The 26,383-nt window shown below is 39.1% G+C and overlaps 1 protein-coding gene, 1 long non-coding RNA gene and 1 other non-coding gene across 3 annotated transcripts in view; all 3 read right to left on the reverse strand.

Annotated features, from left to right (window-relative positions):
• Window positions 1-409: 409 nt before the first annotated feature.
• LOC131257084 (small nucleolar RNA R71) lies at window positions 410-516 on the reverse strand. Its single transcript, XR_009177104.1, has one exon. It is a non-coding gene; the product is annotated as a small nucleolar RNA R71 (small nucleolar RNA).
• Window positions 517-10,006: 9,490 nt separating this feature from the next.
• On the reverse strand, window positions 10,007-12,144 carry LOC131255769 (uncharacterized). The gene is made up of 3 exons (XR_009176402.1): window positions 11,894-12,144; window positions 10,301-10,449; window positions 10,007-10,150 (listed from the first exon to the last, which is right to left on the reverse strand). It is a non-coding gene; the product is annotated as an uncharacterized LOC131255769 (long non-coding RNA).
• Window positions 12,145-12,165: 21 nt separating this feature from the next.
• LOC131255187 (uncharacterized) overlaps window positions 12,166-26,383 on the reverse strand; it is a 124,263-nt gene continuing 110,045 nt past the window's right edge. Inside the window, exon 10 of the mRNA XM_058255884.1 lies at window positions 12,166-12,562. Within this exon, the coding sequence (XP_058111867.1) occupies window positions 12,454-12,562 (109 nt within the window). The 3' untranslated portion in view covers window positions 12,166-12,453. The remainder of the gene's footprint in view (window positions 12,563-26,383) is intronic.

Raw genomic sequence — 26,383 nt, forward strand, 5'->3', positions numbered from 1 at the left:
ACACAGGGTAGAGGATACCCAAGAAGAGAATGAGGTGCATCAGGCACCCCTGCCTCATACTTTATGAGATTATCTACAACCGGCGGGAGTGAGTACGCCCTCATGCATGATTTTTTCTGAAAATACAGGACAAATGGACATCAAGCCAGGAGTTATCCAACTTCTTCCCAAATTCCATGGACTTGAATCAAAAAGTCCATATTTACATTTAAAAGAGTTCGATGAGATTATAGCTACATTATGTTCTCCTAATGTATCTGAGGATACAATCAGGCTGAAACTCTTTCTTTTTTCCTTAAAAGAGAAAGCTAAGACGTGGTTACATTCACTGCGTCCTAGATCCATTGGCACATGGAACGACATGCAGAGGGAATTCATAAAAAAATTCTTCCCACATCATAAAACGATTACCCTCATAAAAGCGATCATGAACTTTGCCCAAAAGGAAGATGAAACATTCTTCCAATGTTGGGAAAGGTTCAAAGATTTGGTCAGTTCATGCCCACAACACGGATTTGAAACGTGGCGCATTACAAATTTTTTCTATGATGGACTGACATCCTCCATGCGCCAAATGGTCGAGACAATGTGTAATGGAGAGTTCATTAATAAAGATGTTGACGAGGTATGGGATTACCTCGATAGTCTTGCTGAAAAAACACAATCATGGGACTATTACCCAAAGTCAAACACCACGTCTAGGCCGACTCAATTAAAGGAGAAAGATGGATTATATCTCTTGAAAGAAGAGGATGATCTCAAGTGTAAAGTAACTACGCTCATAAGGAAAGTTGAGGCCATGGAAGGAAAGAAGGCTAAGGTTAATGAAATTGTTTGCGGCATCTGTGATTGCAACATTCATACAACTGAAAATTGTCCTACAATACCCGCCTTTCGAGGAGTGTTGAATGAACAAGCCAATGCCGTAAACAACTATCAAAGACCTTTTACTGGACCTAACTCCAATACGTACAATCCTGGTTGGAAAAATCATCCAAACTTTAGTTGGAGGAATGGACAAATGGCTACCCCTCAAGGTTTCTTCAATCAAAATCCAAACCAAGTGAAACCTCAAGAAGAACCGGTTCAAAATTCCATACAAGAGCTGGCTCAAGCAATGCGGGGAATTACAGATTTTATGCAAAAGATAGATTCTCGTATGACGGTTATAGAAAAGGGGATGCTTCCTGCACAACCTCTCCCCAACCCTAAACCGCAGTACGAGATTAATGATCCCAGCTCTTCAAATCAGATGGGGCACGCTAAATCCATCACCACTCTTAGGAGTGGAAAGATCATTGATAAAACTCTTCCGGTTAGGCCCGAAAAGCCTAAGAAACCAGAAGACGACAAAAATGATGGATCTAGTGATGCCGCACAAAAATTAGAACCGGAACTTCTAGAGAAGTCAGTTGCTCCATTCCCCCAACGGTTGGTTTCACCAAAACTTCTCTCTAACTCTCAGGATATCCTAGAGGTGTTGAAACAAGTGAAAGTCAACATTCCTCTACTTGATGTCGTGAAACAGATACTTTCATATACCAAATTCCTGAAAGACTTATGCACGACCAAACGACGGCAGAGTATTCAAAAGAAGATCTTCTTGATCGAGAAAGTTAGTGCCATCCTAAAGCAAGACGTGCCACAGAAATTCAAGGATCCCGGTAGCCCAACCATATCATGTGTAATCGGGGATCATCGAATTGATCATGCACTTCTTGACTTAGGAGCGAGCGTCAATCTGATTCCCTACGCGGTATACAAAAAGTTAGGTTTGGGTGAATTAAAACCCACCCTAACCACACTACAACTTGCTGATCGCTCTGTTCGTGTACCAAGAGGGATAATTGAGGATGTGTTGGTCCAAGTTGATAGATTTTACTACCCTGTAGATTTAATCATCCTGGACACTGAACCCATCAATAACATAAGCACTCAGATCCCCGTCATTCTTGGCCGCCCATTCCTTGCCACTTCAAATGCAATTGTCAATTGCAGGAATGGTGTCATGACTATGTCTTCTGGGAATATGATAATGGAGTCAAACATCTTTTTCAATAACGGCAGAAATTTAGAGGAGGATGACGATTTCCACGACATCAACATGATTGACTATTCAGTGGAAGATACGACACCTCTAACCTTATCCTCTGACTCTCTAGAGACGTGCCTGGCCCACTCCCATGATTTTGATGATGACATGATTAGGGAGACGTGTGCCTTGCTTGATACTGCACTGGTACTTGAAGTTAACCGGTGGAGGTCACAATTTGAAGAATTGCCACAAACCGATGTAATGCCTCTACCGTCTAACCTCAAGCCGCCAAAGCTTGACCTAAAACCTCTGCCCTCTGATTTGAAATATGCCTATTTAGGTCAAGATGAGACTTACCCGGTGGTGATCTCTGCCCACCTGGAGAAAGAACAGGAGAGTATGCTCATATCTACTCTCATTGAGCATAAAGGAGCCCTGGGATGGACGATAGCGGACCTCAAGGGAATTGATCCCTCGATTTGTACTCATCGCATATATCTTGAGGATAATACAAAAATCGCTCGGCAACCACAACGTAGACTAAATCCAAACATAAAAGAAGTGGTTAAGGCCGAGGTTCTTAAACTATTGGACGTGGGTATCATATACCCTATATCTGATAGTCAATGGGTGAGTCCAACTCAAGTGGTCCCTAAGAAGTCCGGAATCACCATCGTAGCCAATGCTAACAATGAACTCGTGCCAACTAGAGTCACTACTGGTTGGAGAATGTGCATTGACTATAGGAAGTTGAATACTGTCACGAGGAAAGACTACTTTCCTTTACCATTCATTGATCAGATCCTGGAAAGGTTAGCTGGTCATTCCTATTACAGTTTCCTTGACGGGTATTCGGGCTACAACCAGATAGAGATAGCCCCTGAAGACCAGGAAAAGACCACATTTACATGTCCCTACGGCACCTTTGCCTATCGAAGGATGTCATTCGGACTATGTAATGCCCCTGCCACCTTTCAACGATGTATGGTTAGTATCTTTTCTGATATAGTGGGGCAATATCTAGAAGTCTTTATGGACGATTTCTCTGTTTACGGTCCATCTTTCAGCAAGTGCTTGGAAAGTCTTAAATGTGTACTGAAAAGATGTGAAGAAAAGAACTTGGTACTTAATTGGGAGAAGTGTCATTTCATGGTTCAGAAGGGAATTGTCCTTAGGCATATCATCTCGTCCAAGGGAATCGACATAGATAAGGCAAAAATCGATCTTATCTCTAACCTACCTCCACCCAAGAACATCAGAGACGTGCGATCCTTCTTAGGACACGCAGGATTTTACAGGCGATTCATAAAGGACTTTAGTCTCCTCTTTCATCCTTTATGTAATCTTCTTCAAAAGGATGCTCCGTACGAGTGGACTGAGCAATGCCAGGAAACTTTCACCAAGCTTAAGGGCACGTTAACCACTGCACCTATCATGCAGCCACCCGACTGGAGCCTTCCTTTTGAGCTTATATGCGACGCTTCTGATTATGCTCTTGAAGCGGTTCTAGGCCAGAGAAAAGATAAGAGACCCTATGTCATCCATTACGCGAGTAGGACTTTAAATTCGGCCCAAGTAAACTACTCAACTACGGAAAAGGAACTTTTAGCCGTAGTGTTCGCCTTGGACAAATTTAGGTCTTACCTGATCGGATCCAAGATCATTATCTATACAGATCATGCGGCACTGAAGTATCTTCTTTATAAGAATGATTCTAAGCCCCGCCTGATACGATGGATCCTTCTACTCCAAGAATTTGATTTGAAAATTAAAGATAAAAAGCGAGTAGAAAACGTTGTGGCCGATCACATTTCTCACCTTAATACCTCTGATTCCCTTGAGATGACCCATATCAATGACATGTTCCCTGATGAACAACTGTTCAGAGTCTCCCATTCACCTTGGTTTGCTAATATTGCTAATTATCTTGCTACAAGTGCTATACCGACACAGTAGACTGCGCAAGATAAGAAGAAATTTTTCACCGAGGTGCGCAACTTTTTCTGGGATGATCCTTATTTATTTAAATATTGCCCAGACCAAATCCTAAGGAGATGTGTACCAGACGATGAGCATCAGAGCGTCATCTCCTTCTGTCACTCACAGGCCTGTGGTGGTCACTTTTCTGCTAAAAAGACTACGGCCAAGATTCTGCAGTGTAGCTTTTACTGGCCCACTATGTTTAGGGACACTCATGAGTTTTGCAAAGCTTGTGAGTGTTGTCAGAAATTGGGAGCATTGTCCCATCGAAATATGATGCCTTTGAATCTCATCATTATCATTGAAGCATTTGATTGCTGGGGCATCGATTTCATGGGACCATTCCCCCAATCGTTTGGAAATCTGTATATTTTACTCGCCGTAGATTATGTCACTAAATGGGTCGAAGCGATTCCGTGTCGAACTAATGAACATCGCATGGTCATTAAATTCCTAAAAGAAAACATCATTTCTCGATTCGGAACGCCTCGAGCCATCATTAGTGATGGGGGCTCACACTTTTGTAATAAACCATCTGAGAGCTTAATGAAGAAATACGGTATCTCTCATAAGGTGAGCACCCTATACCACCCACAGACAAGTGGGCAAGCTGAAATTTCTAATAGAGAAATTAAACACATTTTCGAGAAAACGGTTAACCCTGATCGTAAGGATTGGTCAACCCGATTGACCGATGCCTTATGGGCATACCGTACTGCCTTTAAAACCCCTATTGGAATGTCCCCCTTTAGACTTGTCTATAGGAAAGCTTGTCACTTGCCTGTGGAGCTGGAACATAAAGCGTACTGGGCGATCAAAAATCTTAATTTCAATCTAGACAACGCTGGCTCGCTACGCAAACTTCAATTGAATGAACTTGAGGAAATCCGGAATGATGCATATGACAATTCGAGAATTTACAAAGACAAGATGAAAGCATTTCATGACCAACACATTTTGCGAAAATCATTCACGCCTGGTCAGAAAGTCCTTTTGTACAATTCTCGATTACATCTCTTTCCGGGTAAGCTTCGATCTCGTTGGACCGGCCCTTACATTGTTGTTACTGTTTTTTCTCATGGGGCCATTGAGATAAGAGATCCCGACAATGGCAAGGAGTTTAAAGTCAATGGACATCGATTGAAACCATTTGTCGAGAAATTTGATTCAGAGGACATGTCCATGCCCCTGACTGCTCCTGTTTATCAGGATTGATCTCCTAATCTGATGGAGGTATAGGTAGATTTATTACTTTCATAGGACTAGGGTAGTTGCTTTATTTGTCTGGCTAAAGACGGTAAACTTAGCACTCCTGGGAGGCAGCCCAACTCTTCATTTCATTTCGTTTTTTATCATTAGTTAGTTCAATGTTTGTGGGTAACATTACTGCAAACCCTCACGAGACTACAACTCGTCCACTAGGGGCAACCTAGGGGTTTAAAGGCTTGTTGCATACGCTAAATGCAATCGAGAGCACCTACGAAAGTGGTATAGGTAGGATTTCATTTTTGATTATTTTTATTTTTCTGTTGGTTTCTCTCTTGTGCTGACCCGGTCTTACATAGATATCTTTGGAAAGCCTTTTGATTCTTTCGTCCAGGTACTATCTTTCCATCACTCCTCTTATATTTTTGTTGTCCCATGTGCATTGCATGCTTATTTCTTTTACATTGAGGACAATGTAGATTTTAGGTTGGGGGTGGGAGATTAGGTTTCCTAATCAGCGTTTTCTTGGTCTTGAGCAAAAATTGTGAAAATTTTTAATTTTGCTGGACTTTCTTGTGAATTCGAAGGGATTGTGACGGCCATCTAGGGCACTTGGAATTTCAAGATACGTGATGTTGGTAATTTAAGATGCTTGGATTCAGTATCATTGGATTGCATAATTAAGTTTGAATTGTTGATCCAGGATTAGAAGTTGTACACATTGATTGAGTTATGATCTCACATGTCACATCTCGCTTTCACATTAAGGTTTCAGTTTGATATTGAAGGATTTACTTGGTACTCACTAAGCATGAAAGGAACCGGCCTGAGAAAAATTGAAAGGATTGGGTGAATAATCTTCACCATAGGTTTGCTCCCTATGGGTGAAGGTTCAATTTCCTAAAGTAGCCGGCGGAAAGGGGTGGGTAATGGTCTTCATCATAGGTTTGCTCCCTATAGGTGAAGATTTGATTCCTCCCCTTGGCGGTATTTTAAAAAATATATATATATCAAAGGTCGATGATCCGTGAGGAAAGTTTTAGTTATTATGAATTATCTTAGTGTTTACCGATAATATCATGAAATTAAGAAGTGAACCTAAATGATAAGCCGAGATTACACGATACACCCATGGAACTCAATGTTTAGAATTCTCTGATTGTGGGATTAATACTTTTTTTTGAACTTGATTATGAAGTTTACCATGCGCCTGAATCTAGGAGAAAGTAATACCCAACATTCATGAATATGAGAATTCTCATATCTGGATTATTCTGCAAAAATCACTCGAGTTTATAGAAATTGTTCTGTAATTCTAAACTTATTTTTCGCATAACTTGCTCGGGACTAGCAAAATGCTGGTTGGGGGTTGTGTTGAGGGTCAAATATTGCATATTAGACCCCAATTATTTCCTGGATTTACAAGCATGATGCCGGTTAATGACCTGATTTAATCGTATTTGTGATGCAGAGTATATTTACGAGCATGGATTGGAAAGGATGCTAAAAGCATGGATTTAAAGCTCAGGCATCACCAAGGCATTGGACGGGACTCCAGGGGACCAAGATCGATGGAATTACACGCCAGAAATCCAAGAAAATCGAGAAACTGAAGCTCAAGTGGCTTGAAGTCAGCCAAAATGCAAGATCACAAGTTTTCCACCATCCGTTCGGCTCGAAACTTCACACATAAACTAAAGACCATAAATTAACCATACACATAGAAATTCAGCTATTGGATCCTTGTGGAAGTGTCCCAACGGACGGATTAGCCTCTTAAATCCTGATTTGGGGCCCGCCTGATATCTAGATATGCTTCAATTGTGGTCCCAACTATTAAAATGATCTGAGAAAAGAGATGGACGGAACGGATTTCTCACGACCATCACAATGGAGCCACATGTACATCGCACGTACACAAAGTGCATGCGCACTCAACGTACACTGGACCGAGATTCTCGGTCAAAGTCGGTTTGACCGACTGTTTTCCGAGAATTCTTATTTACGCAGGGGTGTCCGCTATGGGTGTTAGTAACCCACCACCATTGATCCAATGGAAGATCCTGACCATCCAGTGAAAGCTCACAAGGCTGCTAACCAAGGCCTATGTGGAAGAATTCCCAGAAGTAATGAGGATTGAAAGCCAGCTGTCCAAACGAAGGATGAACGGCAGAAATAAAGTCTCGTGGGCCACACCAATAACCTTCCAACATTGGCCGTTCCCGACCGAAATTTCGAGAGTAATTCGGTGGACGGAGTGGATCTCTCAAAATACAATGGAAGTGGGCCCCACCGAGAGTCCAGCGCCGATCCGTCTGCAGGCCCTGTTTACGCACAGCGAAAAGCCCGGCCGATGCAGGCCACTTTGCAAGCATGGAAAGAGTCGGTCCGTCCATCTAGACCGTCCAAATTAATCTCCAGTTGTAGCCGACCAGGACCAAGAGGACTGAACGGTTTAGATATTCCGATCGGTCCGTTCAGAGCGCGAAAACACGGGTTGACCTCGACCGCAAGCCGTTCAAGCTTCCGGCTGTGAATTGTCTTCTGGCTGCGTAAGGTCTCCGCAGGAAGTTTCCAAAAAACGATTTTCTTTCTGACTCAAGGAGACTTCTCCACCGGAGTAGAAGATATAAGAGAGAAAAGAGAGAAGGGCAGGGGGAGCAAAGGTGCACAAGAGAAAAGAGAAGAAGGAAGCTTGGCAAGGACGTGGCTAGACGATTGCACAAGAGAGAGATATCCGGTTTTTTCCTTTTTCTTTTCATTTTATTTTATTTCTTTCCTTTGATGTTTTTTCTTTGGTTCTAGCATGATTATGCTAGGCTAAACCTCTTAGCTAGGGCTAAGAGGTGAAGCTTGTAGTGAGATGGAAGACTCTATTTTTATGCCTTGATTTAACTATTAAATTTATGAATTGAATTTGATTTTAGTTGATTATCGAAGGAATATTTTTTAGTCTTTAATGGTCTGTTGTGATTGAAATTACAATGGGTCTACAATGGCTTTGAATATTTTCTTCCTCCTTTTGATGTTTATGACGTCAGGAAGCCCTGTTGTTCACCATCGTCTCATGGGCATGGTCGGATGACGGTACCCTTCCTAACCTTCATGCATTGTTGATTGGTTAGTAATTGGTTTAATTCTGTTGCTTGCTTTGTCTCCTGAGCATGGTTAGATGATGGAATCCATTCTAATTTATATACCTTTCATCTCTTGAAAACCAGATCAAGTAAGTTCAGCTTAAATTCCATAATTCTTGATGCAGGCATAAGATCTCACTGATCTCTACAAGTGGATCCTCTAAATCCCTAGTTTCCTTCCTCTGAATTACTTAAGTTTTAGATAATTATTCCACAATTATTCCCTAAATTTTATTTGGTTTAGATCACATCTTAGTTTAGTTCTAGTTCTACTTGGTTTCAGATAACGTATAGGTATCAGTCCTTTGGGATTCGACCTCGGTCTTACCGAGTTTATTACTACATCACAACCCTATATTTGGAGAGTGAACAGATCATCTCCACCTTTTTTAGCATCATAGTACAACTTCAGCCTGAAATCTGTTGCGACTTGTCCCCCACTACAAACGATAAATTATGTAGCATTCCAATCATCAGAAAATGTAGACGTTCCAATGTGGGGTGATCCCTATTCTTTGATATTAGCCTCCTATTATAAATGGATGACGCACCAGAAACCTCCTAGCTTCTGGTGGCAATATGTATACATTGAACTTGGGAGGCTTCTAGGCAATGGCACATCCATTATGGGTCCCATGTCATCAATGGTTTGGATCATCAAAAATAAAATAAAATTTAAGTGGACCCCACAAATCACAATGCACAAATTTTAGAAAATGCAGAGTACATTTATTTGATGAAGAAAAGGGTAGCCATGTGCACTTCCCTAACTTGTAATGATGACATGATTATTCTCTAGGAAAATTGTTATAACCAATGTTGTCAAAATCCTATGATTTAGGATTTGAGTTTAATCTTGAGTAAAATTATTTGAATCCCACCTTTGAATCCCTTTTTTATATGAATCTTAGATTTTATGATTTGAATCCCTATGATTTATAATTCGAATCCTGAATTATGAATCAAATTATACTTTTTTTTTTTTTTTTTTTCTATTTTCAGCTTTTCGCTTTCATTTTATGTTTTTAAATTGGTGAGGGCGTTAAGAATTGTTTAGAAAAAAAAAAAAAAAACCTTTTAATATATATATCATTTAGAAAAGGTAAATTATGTTATTTTGTTCTTTATAAGAGATTAAATTATATTTTTTTTCTTCAATGTTAAATGGTAGTTTTTTTTGGGTATGATTTCTTACTTCTTAACTGATCGAAAAACTAAATTGATTTTCGACTAACCTAGAATGTTTGTATGGATGGTTATAATCATCTTGACGTATATGTATTGTGGAATAATGGTTAGAAATCAAAATATCTTTTTTCCGTTGGTCTACAGAATGAAATGCCGCTTTTCTAATCCAATTCTACATTCAAGAAAGGTAATAAGAACATAAATTATTACAGATCCTTGTATTTTTTTATTTTTTTTATTTTTTTTTATTTTTACGAGGATAACTTCTTGAAAGACCATTATTATTTAAAAAAAAAAAAAGAAAAAGAAAAAAAAAAAGATAAGAATCATCTAACTTTTTTAAGTAATACCATGTCATGACGGTGTTTAAGTCTTTAATTTTTTTTCTGATTTATTTATATATTTTTTAAAATTTTATTTTAAAAAAAACTTATGATTTACGATTTGTGACCCGATACGATTCAACCCCAATTACGATTTGCAATATGATAACGATTTTGACAACATTAGTTACAAGAGATAAGTTTCTTGTTGGATAATTGTATCCCATCATGGCCCTACCTTGTCTTGATTAAAGAGGAGAGGTTCACGTTTTGCTTGCTATCTGCACTCCAAAAAAGTGATTTCGATAAATATGATTAGAGTGGTGGCTCAACATGCTTTGATTTTTAATTGCTCTAAAAAAATTTACCCTCATTAAGAATTGAAGCAATTTTCAAGAAAATAGAAATTACACTATTCTTGGTTTGCTTACCTAGGGTTCATCTTGTGGTCTACAGATTGGACCAGGCGGGCAGCAAATGATCCATCAAGATGATGTTTGACTGGGCTGGAGAAGAAGAACCCTTTGTCCGTAACAAGATCAGGTGGGACGTACCTATCAGCAAGATCTATAGTGAACTCCTGCAATCAATTTCATAGTAAAAACGTTAAGGTGTGAAAGTATGAAGAGCTATAAAAGCTAAAAGTGTGCTTGGTCAAAAGCCCCATTAGGTAGAAGCTAACTGAAGTGTGCCCTAACTGGAATTGCATATATGTGGAGGGTGTTTTTTTGGATCCCCAAATCACCATCCATTTCCTTCCAGGTAGGACATGAAATGAAGCTGATTATATTTGGGTAGAAAGCACCCAACCCAATCATAACAAAAGCACATAACTGCAACATACCAATATGTCAAGTTTTACCCTTTTTTTTCATTTTTTTTTTTTAAAAGTCATGGACAAGTAACAGCAAAAACAGAAAAAAAAGAAAAAAAGAAAAAGGCCCCAAGTAACACATACTTAACTTTCTCTATCTCAAAAATTGAGAGAATAGAAATTTGGACAAGTTGGGGAATATACGCAGAATAGCTATATTACAGCAGGAGCTTCTCTAACCCAACAAGCACCTCTACTTGGAAACTCACATGCCAAATGGGCACTTGAAAGGACATCTGATTCGTGCATAAGGTTGGCTCCATGGTTTATATAACCTGGCCTCAAAACCACACCACTCAAGCAATCAAGTCACCACATATGTAATTAAAAAATAATAATAATTGAGTGGATCAGGAAATGAAGAAATTTCAAGCAGCCAATATTCAACATATGTTACAGCTGTCTTGATTAATGGACAAACCTCACCATCCCAATGGCAAGTGTGCATGTCTCAGATGTACTCACACAAGCAAGGTTGGCATGTGTAGATGAGTGTATACTCTTAATAAAAGAAAAGTTGTTGCCTTTGAATAATGATGATTCCAAAAAAGAGGCTAGAACCCAAGAAGGAGAAGACAAGCCAACCAATCCAAGAAAACCATTACTAAAATGTTACGTATTATGAACTATCAAGATATCGACCATCAAATTCTTAAAAGAGGAAAACAGTGAGCCATGCAAAAAAGAAAAGAGTCCACTCTTGGGTTCAATAGAACAAGTACTGTACACTAGTGTCCCTCCAGGCTTCACTAATCTATAAATGCAATAACGTCAAGGTAAAAATCTAGAAGGCACCATTCTTTTCCAGAAATCTTAAAACCACTGCAGTATTATGGGGATATACATTAGCTTGTTACAATATCTTTGGCGATCTAATATTGTACTTTGTGGTTCATCGAAAAAACAAAAACAGCTATTGTGTAAACATAGCATTTTAGAGAAAACCATAATGTATTTCCTTTTGTAATCCAGATACATAGAAATGCATTAAAACTAAACGGCCATGTAAAATAAAAACAAAAACAAGAGCATAAAGAACATTTGCCTAGCATCACAATTTTTATTTTTATTATCAAAAAGAACCAAACATGTTACATAGCGCAAGGCCTCTAAGAGAAAACTAAGGAGAAGAAAGGGTTTGAACTCTTACAATGAAGCTGCATCAAGGAGCTCATCTTGTAAATTTGTCAACTGTTCCAAATCCTCTAATCTCCTGTTCCAATGTAAGTCCGCTCTCTTAAACAACAAATTGAATAGGAAAGGAAGATTTAGTCATTAAGACTTAGGAAAGGCAGAAAATAATCATGTTCGTAAAACACTTACCATTACCAATCAAAGCATCTTAGAAGCAAGCACATGAACAATTACTGACCCAAAAAGAAATAATATTAGATGTCAATACTATCAATGTCAACTGTTCCAAATCCTCTAATCTCCTGTTCCAATGTAAGTCCGCTCTCTTAAACAACAAATTGAATAGGAAAGGAAGATTTAGTCATTAAGACTTAGGAAAGGCAGAAAATAATCATGTTCGTAAAACACTTACCATTACCAATCAAAGCATCTTAGAAGCAAGCACATGAACAATTACTGACCCAAAAAGAAATAATATTATATGTCAATACTATCAATGATTGCAGCTGTTTGATGATTCAAACCAATATTGGCTATTTTAATTTTTTTCCAAATTCCAAAATAATCCCAATTTAATTATCTTTCGAGAAATATGAACTTGTTTAAGGAATTCCTTGGAGAGGACACCCAATCCAGAACAAGGAGCATCCAACAAAACTTTATCAAACTTCTTGGATATCTTTTCCTACAAAAATCAACAGCTTTGTGAATTACAAACAAAAATTGTAACAGGAAATGATGGCAAAAAGATCCAAAGCACTGCATAAATAACATGCCTCAATAAAAGATTGAATCATCCGGATAGTATTTTATAAAAATAATGAAGAAAGTTCCCTCAGAAATCTGTATAAACTTAAAAGAAAAAACAAAAACAAAAACAAAAACAAAAAAAAGAATCCTATGCTTCCTGGATAAGGGCACCGCCGCCAACAGCAAAAATTTTGCCTAAAAATCAATATATTAGTTTGCAATTAAGGCTACAAGGAATCAATAGGAATTGCGATATCTGTAACTCTGAACATATTAAATGTCAGAATCGACATGATATTAGGACATGCAAAATCCAAAGATGTGCCAATTGTGCCACAACAATTTGGTGTGGGGTTCATGGCTACTGAATGTGTTCAATATAAATCTCACAACATTTTCTAATTTATTTGATTCTTGCCAACCAAAATTAGACATTTGCTCTATCTTTGTTATATCTATTAAAAAGACATTGAAGCAGTTATTGGGGCAGCAATTGTTCTCTCAATCCCTCATAATAGAAATCAATCCGTAATTTTGTATCAAGGTTAGTGGGAGCTAGGGGTGGCAACGACTTGGATCAGCCATATTTTAGCAAAATGGCATAGAAAAAAAAAAAAACAGATACGATAAATGTTCATGTTTAATCCGGTCTTGATTGTTAAAAATACAGTAAAAAATTCAGTCAAGAAATCGGACACACCAAAATTTTAGAGAATGAAAAGTTCAGGTTTAATACGGTTTAGACTTTAAAAAAACAGTGAAAAAAGAAGCTAAAGTAAAAAAAGAAAACTTTATATATGCATGAACAATATTTCTTTTCTAAGACTATAAAGGGTTGGACGTCCCCACCCTAGTCAATATGCATGTTATGAATGAAAGAGATTTCTCTCCTTTTACTTTGAAATTGAGCAAAAAAATAAAAATAAAAAATAAACTAAAATCATCCTATAATTGGATTGGTCATGCGAAACCATAGGGAGTGATTCCCTAGTTATTTTTTTCACTTCTCTCTTCTCAACAATATCATCTTTTTTTTTTCCTTCTCTTCAAGGTATTTCTTCTTCTCCATCTCTACAACCCACCCTTCTTTCTTTTTCTTCTTTCTTCTTCTTTAAAACATTCATTCTTCTTCTTTACACAAACCCTAATCCATCCAAACCTAGTTCTCAAAATCCTAGTTTTCCAAACCTTAGTTCTCAAAACCTTAAATCCTTAAAAGCCCTAACCCTAAATCTCGAAAACCCTAGTTCTAATTTCCACCAAAATCCCCTAATTTTGTATTAAAAAAAAAAAAAAAAAAAAAAAAAAAAAAAAAACCCTAAAATTTTCAAAATCCCAAAGCCGCAAGTCCTAAAACCCTTAACCCAAAATCCCAACCAAAACTTCAACCTTAATGTTCTAACCCCAAACCCATTTCCCCCATTCCCTAGCCTTTAAACCGCCCTAATATGTTAAAACTCGCACATGACAAATGATTTCAATTGAATTCAAATTTAACCCTATGTTAGGATGAGGTTTTTATCTCCTACATGTCCTGGTTAATCAATAATTAATGAGATTCCTATGCTAGGGATTTGGTGGATGGGTTGTGTTATCTCCTAGTTGTTGCGTGGGCTGAATGGGTGTTGATCATGTTCATAGGTGGAAATCTCCTTCCATTTTTGTGCAGGTGCCCCAGCTTTGTTACAGTAGTTGTTGTTCATTAGCTTTTTAGTCTAATGGTATTAGGGCCTTCAATAATATTAACGTTGAGGGAATTTGGTTCGATTCCGAGGTTGCATGGCTGAGAATGGGGGTATCAGCCACATTATCTATTGCTCTGGTTAAGACGACAATGGTCTTATTGCTCGTAACCTTTGAGTGGCCCAACCTTCTAGCAATTTGCATTTGTTATATCAAGGGCATGTGGGGTAGTTATGGGGGTCTAAAGCGTGCATTGTTTCTCAACATTCCTACGGGTTTTTTTTTCAATGATTACCCGAAGGGCAAGGTTTGTTGATGTGGGGGTCTAATCCATGCCAGGCTTCGGCCCTCTTCATTGTGCTTGCGTCTGATCTGGTTAACACAGGTTTGAGGCGAAGGTACCCATCTGTCTGACGTGGTCTGGGGCAGTGGTGTGGTTATTTGTGTTTTGGCTCGTATACTATTGAGTTTGGTTTATGTTCTGCGTGTTACCAGCTGAAGGTTGTCAAGGTTACAGCAGTGAGGTGGATTGCTTTGGAGTGGCCCTGTTTTGTGCATGATTTTAGTATTCAGATCTAGGCGTTGAGCAAGCTATGGTGGCATGACTCGTGTCCTCCTCGAACATCTTTCCCTCTGCTAGATTGGTCTCTGGGCCCTTTTGTTGCAAGTAGCTTGGATTCTCTCGGCTCCTTTTTATTTTTGTTTAGGTGAGGTTGGGCCTATTGTTGGATATAGGGTTGTCAACGAGCCAGGCTTGGGGTCGGTTTCGGCCTAGATTTTGAACTATTTCGGGCCAGGCTGTCCGGCCAGGCCTATTCACAATTCTTATTTTGAAAGGCCCGAGCCCGGCCCATTGACACCCCTAGTTGTATAGGTCTAATAAGGCAGTTTTATATGATAGGTGACGCCCGTTTCTTTTTTGTGGCACCCACCCAAAATTTATAAAGCTATTTTTGTGATTTAACACAATAATAGGTGGTGTGCTCCTACCTTTCTGTAAAAATTAAAGAAATTACAATATAAAAAAAGGTGGAATATCACTTTGTCCGAATTACTCCATTCATTCGTTCAAACAAGCAATTGGCCGGCATCTTCGTGAAGGCTTCCAATTGACATGGAATTACTGAATTAAAGATATCTGAAGCAAGCTAGGTTTGTGTGATATCTATCCTATGGCTTGAGGGGAGTGCTTAAAATGTTACATCGACTTCAGTACTCCTACGGTGAGCAATATCTTTTTATTAAGTTTTGTTTAGGGTTGTGTTGTAAAAAGATGTTAAGAGAGAGAAAGAGGTTAAAGAGAAAACTTTGACATCCTCGCTGAATTTGATGGATGATATGCAAGTACTTAGAAATTGCATGTGTGGTCCAAAGTAATTGAAATTAAAATTGTTGAAATCATGGGTTCCAGTTTAGTTATATCATGAACCAACAATTACACTTATTTGATTATCTAACTATTGGATTGGTGGACATTTATTGGACAGTTTAAAATGAAAAATATAAAAGGGTCCTATTTCAACAGCCACGTGCCCACTAATCAAAGGCTAAGATTACTCAATCAACCTGATTTTGGGACTGTGACTAGGCGACAATTAATTCCACAGCATGGCAGGTTTAATTTACGTTGATGTATGCCATGTGTCTAACTTGAGCGCCTATGTATCTAGCACCCTACTCTTTCAAAGTATCCCATAACTCCCTGATGGTAGAAGCTCTCTTTTCCTTCCCTTTTCTTCTACTTTTCCTTTTTCTTCTCAACATAGTTTAAATAGAAATAAAAGGTCACAAGTTCAAGCATCCCTGACTCATATCATTTTATAAATGTGTTGGACCAAGCCATGCTTCCACATAAGAATCTACTCACAAGCAAGCCTAGTCATCTCACTTCTGGTCATGGGTCGGGGTCAGGCCTAGATGTTGGGCCCATTTAGCAAAGGTCAAGCTCGAGATGACCCCTACTCGACCTATTGCCAACCCTTGGTGGGGCCCATTACTCCAATGGACCCACATGAACACACTCTAACACAAAATCAATCTAGTCCACTCGTCAATGGGATTGCATTACTAATCCCACTTTGAAATTCACCCCTTCTCATTCAGTTTCTCCCGCTCATGTTAAAGCATGATCCAAAAGTCAAGTGGACTAAATTACAGGAAACAATGGGATGAAATGCCCACTGTTGAAATATTTACGGGGCTGCATAAAATTCGGATCAGGTTAATATTTGTGCTTTCATTTGATCTCAGTTAGAATCACTTTATGAACGGTTTGGATGGCAGATGAACATCATGGAGGGCCTTGGAAACTTCTCAAATGGAACCCAAAAAACATTAATAAATAAGAAAAAGTTTTGATAGGGGAGCGGCTTGCATCCTGTCCCTGCCTGGACGCACTCGGTCGGGGCGAGAGATCTGTGAGCCCACCTTGATAAATACATGCCTTCTATCCACTTTGCCAAATAATTTTGCAAGCCCATTAGGAGTAGCATATTCTAAGTAAACTTTGTGGTGCCAACATGATTTATGTATTTTATCCACTCCAACCATCCATTTTATCAGATATTTTAGGGCTTGAGCCTAAAAAATGAAGCATATTCAAAGCTCATGTGGACCACGCTACAGAAAACAGTGTGAATTGAACCTCTACCATTGAAAAATTCTTGAGGGCCACAGAAGTTTTGGATCAAGCTGACATTTGTGTTTTTCATCCATATCTATTTGATCTTATGACCATGTTGGATGACAAATAAACATCACTGTTAGCTTTAAGAAGGTTTCATAGGTAGAATTCATTGTTCCCACTATTTCCTGTGGTGTGGTCCAGTTGAGCTTTAGATATGCTTCTATTTTGACTTCAACCTCTCAAATGAGATAGAAAAATGGATGGACGGTGTGGATAAACCAGGCACATTCTATGTAGATCCAATATAGTTTACTCGGTACCATAGAATCGCACACCAATTCAATTTCAATAATTTTAAGGTATGAGCCCAAAAGAGAGGCGGATCGAAAGACTCAAAAGGACATGAATGTCGGTCCGCTGCAAGTAAATAAGTCACTACTCGATTTGGATCAGTGCAATTTTTTGCATATTCTCATTTCACAGGAGGGCTAGAAGTATAGATGGTTTGGATTGCTATGCAGTATGCCCCGTGTGCAGCTAATGGATAGTCGAAACAGACCACTGGTCTGGATTACAAAACCATGAGCGTCTAAACAGACCAATTTGTCTAGATTACAGAACCATGAGCCCCATTTGGTAATGCAGCAGTACAAATTGCACCGTTGTCTTGAAGAAATTAATGCTCCGGTGCTCCAACAGCACTATAAGTTAGTGCTACTAGTTCCATTCGGATACTTGAAAAGTACAATGCATTGATCCAGACTGTTCATTTAAGTCTAAATCACATTTGATTGGCTAATGTACAAATGGTACACCAATCCAAAACACATTCGGGTTGCAAACAGATTGGCTATAGAAAATAAGGCCAAATTAAGAATGGATTGGATCATCCAATAAGCCTAGTTGTTGCATTGTATTCCATGAAATGGACTATCCAAGTGAACTCAGGCAACTAGCTACACTCTGAGTTAAGAGGTGGCGATCGGCCGAGTTTTAGCTAGATCAGGCTTGGGCCGGGTCGGGCCTAACATATAGACATAAGGCCTGAGCATGGCCTCAGCCCCGCACGGGTCGAAGCCTGATCGTGAAAAAAGATAGTTAGGGGCTGTCAAACCCAACCCTTTTTGGGGTCAGGGAAATTTTGGATATATATATATATATATATATATATATATATATATATATATATATATATATATATATATATATATATCCTGGTCTGTGACATTATGAATAGATTGGATGTAAATTAAACGTTACGGTGGGCCTTATGAATGTTTTACTAAAATAGGGCTATAAGAAGGCATCAAGACCCAAGGTTAAGACGAGCGAGCCCAAGACCAAGGCTGAGCCGCGAAAGACGGAAAATCCACAGGATACTAGGTGCTTCGTCTGCTCCAAAACAGACTACGAGACTACCTGCAGAGGCAGGCCCTTAACGCCTTGAAGGTCAGAGTCGCTCGGAGCAGAAGCATTCGGAGACAAAGATTAGACAAGTCGTTTCAGAGAGATTATCGAGGCATATAGGAGGCCACCATACTTTTCTCAATCCATTCTTGATGGTGCAGGAGAGACTTGCTGGTTGGGGTGTTCCGTAAATATCCCATTCCAAAAATCGAAAGTTCAAAAATTGGGATCTCTCTCGCATGCAACAAATATTGGGAAACCCTCGAAACTTCTATCATTGTTGGTAGGAGCGGCGGGATGATGATGAGTATAGGCGAAGGTTTCATTCATTCTGTTACATTTATGAAATAGCTTATGAACTAGGGCCATATGGCTCCTTCATGGAGTGCTGTGGTCCAACGTATTGAACGAACCTTTCGATTATTTTGTCAATCTACAACACGTTGACTTTGTCAACTTCCAGTTCCCTGAGAGCTTCCCCAGCGCGGGGAAGGAGGCAGTAGGAAGAGGCATTCTGGGCGGACACCCCCACTGCGATACCCAGTTGGCAAACCGTTTTCAAGACTACCCCGCCATTCCATAACAATTTGATGTAGAGCGGGTCGCGGACAGTTTCATGGCCAAGATGGATCAGAAAACAGCCGGTCAACGACAGAAGTGATCTGGACCGTCGGACCTTAGATCGGGTGTATCTCACAATCCAAAATGAGTTACTGAGTGTAAAATATATGATTTTGGGGTAAAAAGAGCTACTTTGGCCAACCAACCCCGCTACGCCGAGTTACACAACCCAGATTTGCGAAATACCCCTGGATCGACGGTCGTTTTCCTGTTTTAATTTCATTTTTACTATAAATAGTAAGTTTTAGTTTGATTATAACTCTTCATCCGTCGGGCTTTAGGAGTTGCGCCCAACGTGAAAAGAGCTTAGAATAATTAGGAGAACGGTTTGGTGAAGCCAAATAGGACACTTACTATTTTTGGCTGAAAACCTTGCGCACTAGTAGACATCACGACCGTCTATAAATAGTAAGTTTACTATTTGTAGTAAGTCTCGAATTGTAGGAGTTTTAGTTGTAGTTTGCTTCTGATTTCTCTTCCATTGCTTGGTATCCCTATTTAAAGGGTTGTGAACTCGTTTATTGGAACTAATTAATCAATTTCGAATTTATTAGAATTTATTTCTATTTTCTGCTTTCTTTCCTCGTGGATTCGAGAAGTCTCTGTGAGGAGTCTAGAGAAGCTCCGTGGATTCGAAGTAGTTATCCTCTTCAGGAAGACGGTGATTGACCTCATCACGTTCATCCCTGCGTCACAATTCTTTCATGTTTTGATCTATACGCGGACTATGGTCAACGACACTATTGACTATACCATGTCTCAGTAAGGAGGTGCTTGATGAAGAACAGAAGAATGCGGTATCACCACCTGAGTCATCATAGGCTATATATCCAAAAAGTTCCGCTATCGGCCATTCCACACACTGCCTAGCAGAGGCGTGGTTATCTGAAGTGGATTCTCTCTTTTGTAGTAGATGCCGAACTTGTTACTTCGGCACCTTCGGTGATCTAGCTTAACTAGAACGACTTTCCTTACTTCACTTACCGCTAGCCGGAAAGGCTTGAATTTACTCCGCCCAAGTGCTTGCTCCCCCTGGAGCTAAACCCGGGCTGTCTTGCAATGAACCAAGTAGCACCACTATCTCGTTTCGTATCTTGAAGAAAGTAGGCCTATCAGTCGGGAGGGATGGAGGGTCTTGGGTGACGGAGTGAAGGTTGGAGGGGGGTGTTGGAATGGGAGTTGGGAGATTGGTGGAGAATGGGAGAGAGGGTTGATCGAAAGAGCCAGCTATTGTGGACGAAGAAGTGCGTGCTTCTATAGTAATATAAGGTTGTTTGAGTGAGTTCTGGGGTGGACCTTATCGTGCTTTGCTTAATTACGATTATGAGAGCGAAGTTTGAGTTTGAAATGCCATCACCCGAAAGCATGGATTGTGCCTAACCTAGCCATTGTAGTGCCCCAAAGAGAAGAGGTTCAGCACTTCTTTAGGGAGGTGAAAAGCGCAACCACTCTGGTAGAAATGAAAATGGAAAGAGAGATCCCATTCTTGCTACCTGTGCAAGATCTGAATATGGATATGATTGATCTCCCACCTCAGCAGGAACTTGCCTCTACAACTGGGTCTCGGCTCTTCAAAATGGTTGGAGAGAGTCCTGCCTCCTCTTGTCAGGCGCCAGGCCCAAGGGTGATGGGATTACTTCCTGAAAGATCGTTTCGTTATGGCCAGCAGGCATCGAAGGCTTTCCATAAAATGAGATTCAACCGTAGAAGGATCGAATCGTATTTGACTAATGGATAACACCAATGATCCATGGACGACTAGTGGGGTTCATAAAAGGAACCAAACAAAGTTCCGCGACAAAGTCTCCCAATTGTGGAGGGTGAGATAATCAGTTCGACGTATCTATGCCTTCATCGCTATCAACCAGAAAAGGGATAGGAAGTTCGGATCACGCTCGATCGGCAAGGGATGGTGATCAGGTGGGGTGGAGATACACAGGTTATGGTGGTTCTTAAATGCGATAAAAAAAGGGAACCTACTCACTGCGACTGGTGCCCCCAACGAGCCGAAAAGCTCATTGCAACCGTCTTGTAAAATTCACAACAGGTCAACCTCTTGGTTACTTGTCTTCTTAGGCATTGTTTGCATTATGCCATCGGGTGTCGAAAAGAAACCAGCCCAGCCTCTTCCAGAAAGCTTTGCTTGGTAGGCGCTGCCTACTCACTCGGACCTGTTCTATTGAGATTCAGCATCCAGCAGTGCCACACCAGTTTAGAATGAGATGATAAGGGCTGACAGCTCCCCGATTCCCCTATAGAGAAGAGGAATAAATAAGAGCATTCATTGGTTGGACCTTTATGCTATCAGCCTCTGCTATTGAAACTCTTTCAAGACTATACGAGCTGTAGGATCATGAGCATCACCCACAAAATTCTTTGATTGAGTTTGTTATGGCTAGAGCAGCAAGGGTTGTTGCTGTTGACGTTGCTAAATTAGAGCATTCAATTAGTATGAGTAGGCTTTACACTGCGCGGTGCCACCTCTCACCGTATTAAAAAACAACCTCCGGGGTTCTTCACACCTGGATAGTACCAGGACCCTTGTGCCCCGGACTACACTGTCCGTGAGAGTGCTCTTCCATTTTTCATGAAGCTCGGCTTCAAAAAAGCCCCTATCATGTGACGGCTCCTACCGTCCCCTCCCCCCTCCCCCCGCTGGAGGCTCCCGCGTGAGTCCAACCTGTTTTAGCTTAGATTGCATATCCAGAAAGTAAAGTCTTTATCCAGATGTTTAATTTGGAAATGATCAAGTACCCTAATAGCCTGATCAGGGAGACTAAACTAAAGAGCAACCTCAAGGAGAATCTCGGCCCCCAATTCTAGAGCATTCTATCTAGGGCAACAGGATCAACGATACTGGATCCCACTACACTAGGATGTCCCTTCGTAGATCTACAAAGAACCCTATTTGATATGATGACTTGAAAAGATATTGTATATGTCGACGATGGAGACATCGCTAGGTGCGTTACTTGCTCAGGAAGATGAAGCAGGTCGTCAGAGGCCAGTCTATTATCATAGCCGCACATTGAAAGGATCAATCGACATTTTCGGGACAACGAGTGAGTTGCTCAAATAGCCTCAATTGGCGAAGCTACAGAGCCTAATTCTATTCAGATTTGGAGTTTAGTGATTTAAGCGGGATGAGAAAGAAGGCAATTCGGATGCTCATTGAATGATAAGAAACTAATCTTCTCTTCTACAATTGCAAATATTCGATGGAGTCTTTTTTTTTTTGTAGTTGCTTCGACTCCTGTACCCCTTTTTAAAACTCTACCCCGCCCTCCCTATAGTTGGAAGTTGATTCGGGCAAATAGGTATCCACTAATCGCAAGGTCGCTGGAGTCACCGCCAAGGACATCCGCGGTAGCATAAGCCACTCCCTAAGCTTTTAGAATCTAAGGCCAGGTGGTTCCTCCCGGCATTTCGGTAGTCGATAAGCCCCTCTTCTGTAGGTTGTTCTCTTGGATCCATTTTCCTTAAGGTTTGGAGTTAGTTGTTGGAGGCATAGGACTAGTGGTGTTTATCAGGCCCTAGTCCGGTAGGATTCAAGGTTTATGCATCTCCCAGCAGCAGACCCAGCTCTTAGACGTTCGAAAGGTAGTTCTTCCTAGCTTTTAGTCCAAAGGCTAGCAATTAGTCTATTTCGAAGGGAAGTAGCCCTTCCCACTTTATAAAAGCAGCAAACCAACAAGTAAAACTATCGGACCCTAGTAGCCCATATGAATCTGGTGACTATTGGTATGTCTAGTTGGGCGGCGGCCGTTAGGTCACTTGGTCTTGCTTGGCGCGAAGGCTGCTGGTTTGGGGGTAGGGTACGGTGCTTGTTTGGCCGGACCGATCCCACGGTATTGATTGCTTGCCTCCAAGTGCAGAGGTTCATAAGTAATATCCTGTGAATACAGGGTCGATCCCACAGGGAGATGAATTGCGAGAAGGAAAAAATCAAATGCAAAACAAACTAAGTAATAAAAACTAAACTGATGATTTGATTTTGAAATTTTTGAATGGATGTAATTCAACTGAATAAAATAACATCCAAGCTTCAAAGTTCCACACATAGGTTAATGTTCCAAAATCATGATGACTTGGATAACACAACTAGGATCTGAGCACTATGGTCAGCCTAATCGGAAAATAAAATAGTTTAAATATTTTAATAAATGATATAAAAGATTAGAAAATGATGGATTTGTACCATTGACATATATTCTCAAGCGCCAATGATTTTAAGTATTCAATATTTATAAGATAATGAATATCAAAGAAATATAACAGGTTGAGAACATCTCCTATCTAGGAAATCTGATTGATTTAGAGTAAGCCTATCCATCAATGTGGATCTCATATGATGGAAACATATGGATCTCACAAGAGGATAAAAAAACAAAACCTAAATAATAGATAACATGCATACACCATTCTTCTCATCATTAAAACAATCAATCATCATAATCTTAAAAAATTATTAAACCCATGTGCTTCCCTTCTAGCTTGGGCTAGAAGGAACTTAGAAAAACATAATTAAATTGCAGAAATAAAAAGCAATAAGAAAGAAAGAAGAAAAAAATGCAAATAGAAAATATCTAAAATAAAAAAAAACAATTTATAAAGCTTTAATAAAACTAAAAACTCTTTAAAAAACTCTAAATATTGCTCTTGAATGTTTCTAATGATGTTTTAGAATGCCCTAGGAGGCCCTATTTATAAGTAGGGAACTCCAATTTTCGTACAAAGTTGAAAACCCTAGAAAATGCCTCAAATATACGTATTTTCTCAAAATAGACTTCTCGCTTTATAGTTCATTTAAAACAGACTTCCTGCTACGTAGTTTTTCAAAATAGACTTCAGAGCTTTAGAATACACTTTTCAGGATAATTTCAGGATTCTTCACTTCAAATCTTCGATTCTTTTCATTCCCCACTTGGTTTTCTTAGATCTTTGGCATGTAAATTCTTCAATCTTAGTTTCCTAAGATCCATCTCTTGCCTTGGTGATTTTTGAGCATCAAATTCTTGCTTTTTAGTACCATTTTTTAATCCAAGCTCTTAAATTCACCTTGCAACACATACATGAGTAAATTAGAACATTAAGCTGATTCATGTTCATAAAACCAAGATGTAAATGGGCAAAATTATGCAATATTTGGGTCTCAACACACTTCCAACCAGCATTTTGCTAGTCCCGAGTAAAATAAGCCAAGAAAAATAAAAATAAGAATAAAAATTAATTATAGAAATAAAATTAAAATGAAAACAAAATTCTAACTAAACCACTTTCGCAAGTAATCTCGATTGCATTTAGCATATGCAACAAGTCTTTAAATCCCTAGGTTTCCCCTAGTGGACGAATTATAGTCTCGTGAGGGTTTCCAGAAATGTTACCTACAAACATTGAAAATAAGAAAAATATTTCAACACTAAAAAATTTATACAATTATGCCCCCATTTATCATATGAATTCCAAAACAAAACAATACTTAACCTAAGTCTGATGTTAGTTAGAATTTCAATTTTCTAATCCATTACACCCTTGAGTTCAGAGACCTAATCAAAATTTAGAATAGTTATGATCCAATATCCTTAGGTGCTCCGTGACACTAGTCTAACTTTGAGAAATATGCATGTTCTCTATCCTAACTCCTTTCAATCATCCCAAGAATATGAAATCTCTAGTTATCTCATTTTCTTCATGTCATTTCTTCTTTTATCATCATATCCTCATTATTATAGACCACCCTTAGATGAAGATTCTCACCGGGTTTGCTTCATAACCTAAGGTATCGTACTTGTAATGGTAATAGTAATGGATACTTAGGTATCCTTACTCCGGATTACTGACACGATTGTTATGGTCATTGCATTCATGTTCTATAATAAAAAATTCTTTTTTCCATCACTCTTTTTTCTCTTTAATATTCTCTCTTTTAAACATATATCAATGGTACTAGTTCATTCAACCTTGTTTAAATCAAAAGTTGTTATTCTAGTTCACATATCATATTCCTCACTTAGTTAGATAGGGTGTATTGTGAATTCAGTACATCAAATTACAACTCACTTTAAACTAGTGATTAGATAATTGAACTCAAGTTTATAATTTTCAGTTGTAAGAATTCTGACTACTATCATCCTAGAATAAATATTAACTTTGCCTTTGGAATTCGCATAATATCATGTTTACATTCTTGTATATAAACATATTATTTTGAAAATGTTGAAATTTTTTTTCCATAAACCTAAAAAAACAAAGAAAAAAAACTTAAACTTAACTGAAACCTAAAAATAATAAAAATAATAATAAAATAAACTGAAACCTAAAAAAAAAACATTCACATGGATGACTATCCACACCCCCCAACCTAAAATCTACATTGTCCCCAATGTAATGATAATGTAATGCAGAGAACAATAAAAATAAAAGAAAGGGTGGATAGTACCTGCCATGAAAAACTCACCTGCTATGTGACACTAAAAAAAATTGAATATGATACAAATCCTACACAAATGCTCCGTCAGACTAGGAGCATCAATCTGAATATTCTGGCTCATGAAGAGGGACGGACTCCTCTCCCAAATGAAAGTTTTCCACATAAGGCTTCAATCTCTGACCATTAACCTTGTACACATTGCCATTACGTGGATTCTCAATTTCAACAGCCCCATGAGTATAAACATTCTTCACAATGAAGGGTCCTGTCCATCTTGATCTTAACTTTCCCGGAAAGAACTGGAGACGGGAATTGTACAATAGGACCTTTTGCTGAGGTTCAAAATTCTTCCTCAGGATATTTTTGTCATGAAAAGTTTTGGTCCTCTCTTTGTAAATTTTAGAATTTTCATAGGAGTCTCTCCTCAGCTCCTCTAATTCATTCAACTCTAATTTCCTTTGTCCACTTGCTTGATCCATATCAAAGTTTAATTTCTTTATTGCCCAGTAGACTTTATGTTCCAATTCCACAGGCAAGTGACAAGCCTTTTCATACACCAATCTATATGGAGACATTCCAATCGAGGTCTTATAAGCAGTCCTATAAGCCTATAAAGTGTCGGATAGTCTGACGGACCAATCCTTCCTATCTGGCCTTATAGTTTTCTCTAAAATGTGTTTGATTTCCCAATTAGAAATCTCAGCTTGCCCACTTGTTTGTGGGTGGTATGGGGTGCTCACTTTATGCTTGATGCCATATTTCTTCATCAAAGCCTCAAATGTCCTATTGCAAAAGTTAGACCCGCCATCACTAATGATGACCTTTGGAGTTTCAAATCTAGCAAAAATATTTTCCTTAAGGAATCGTATGACCACTTTGTTGTCATTGGTCCTACTTGGAACTACCTCAATCCACTCTGAAACATAGTCCACACCAACCAATATATAAAGAAATCTAAAAGAAGATGGAAATGGATCCATAAAATCAAT

This window comes from Magnolia sinica, chromosome 9 (assembly GCF_029962835.1).
Source record: "Magnolia sinica isolate HGM2019 chromosome 9, MsV1, whole genome shotgun sequence".
Classification (NCBI taxonomy): Eukaryota; Viridiplantae; Streptophyta; class Magnoliopsida; order Magnoliales; family Magnoliaceae; genus Magnolia; species Magnolia sinica.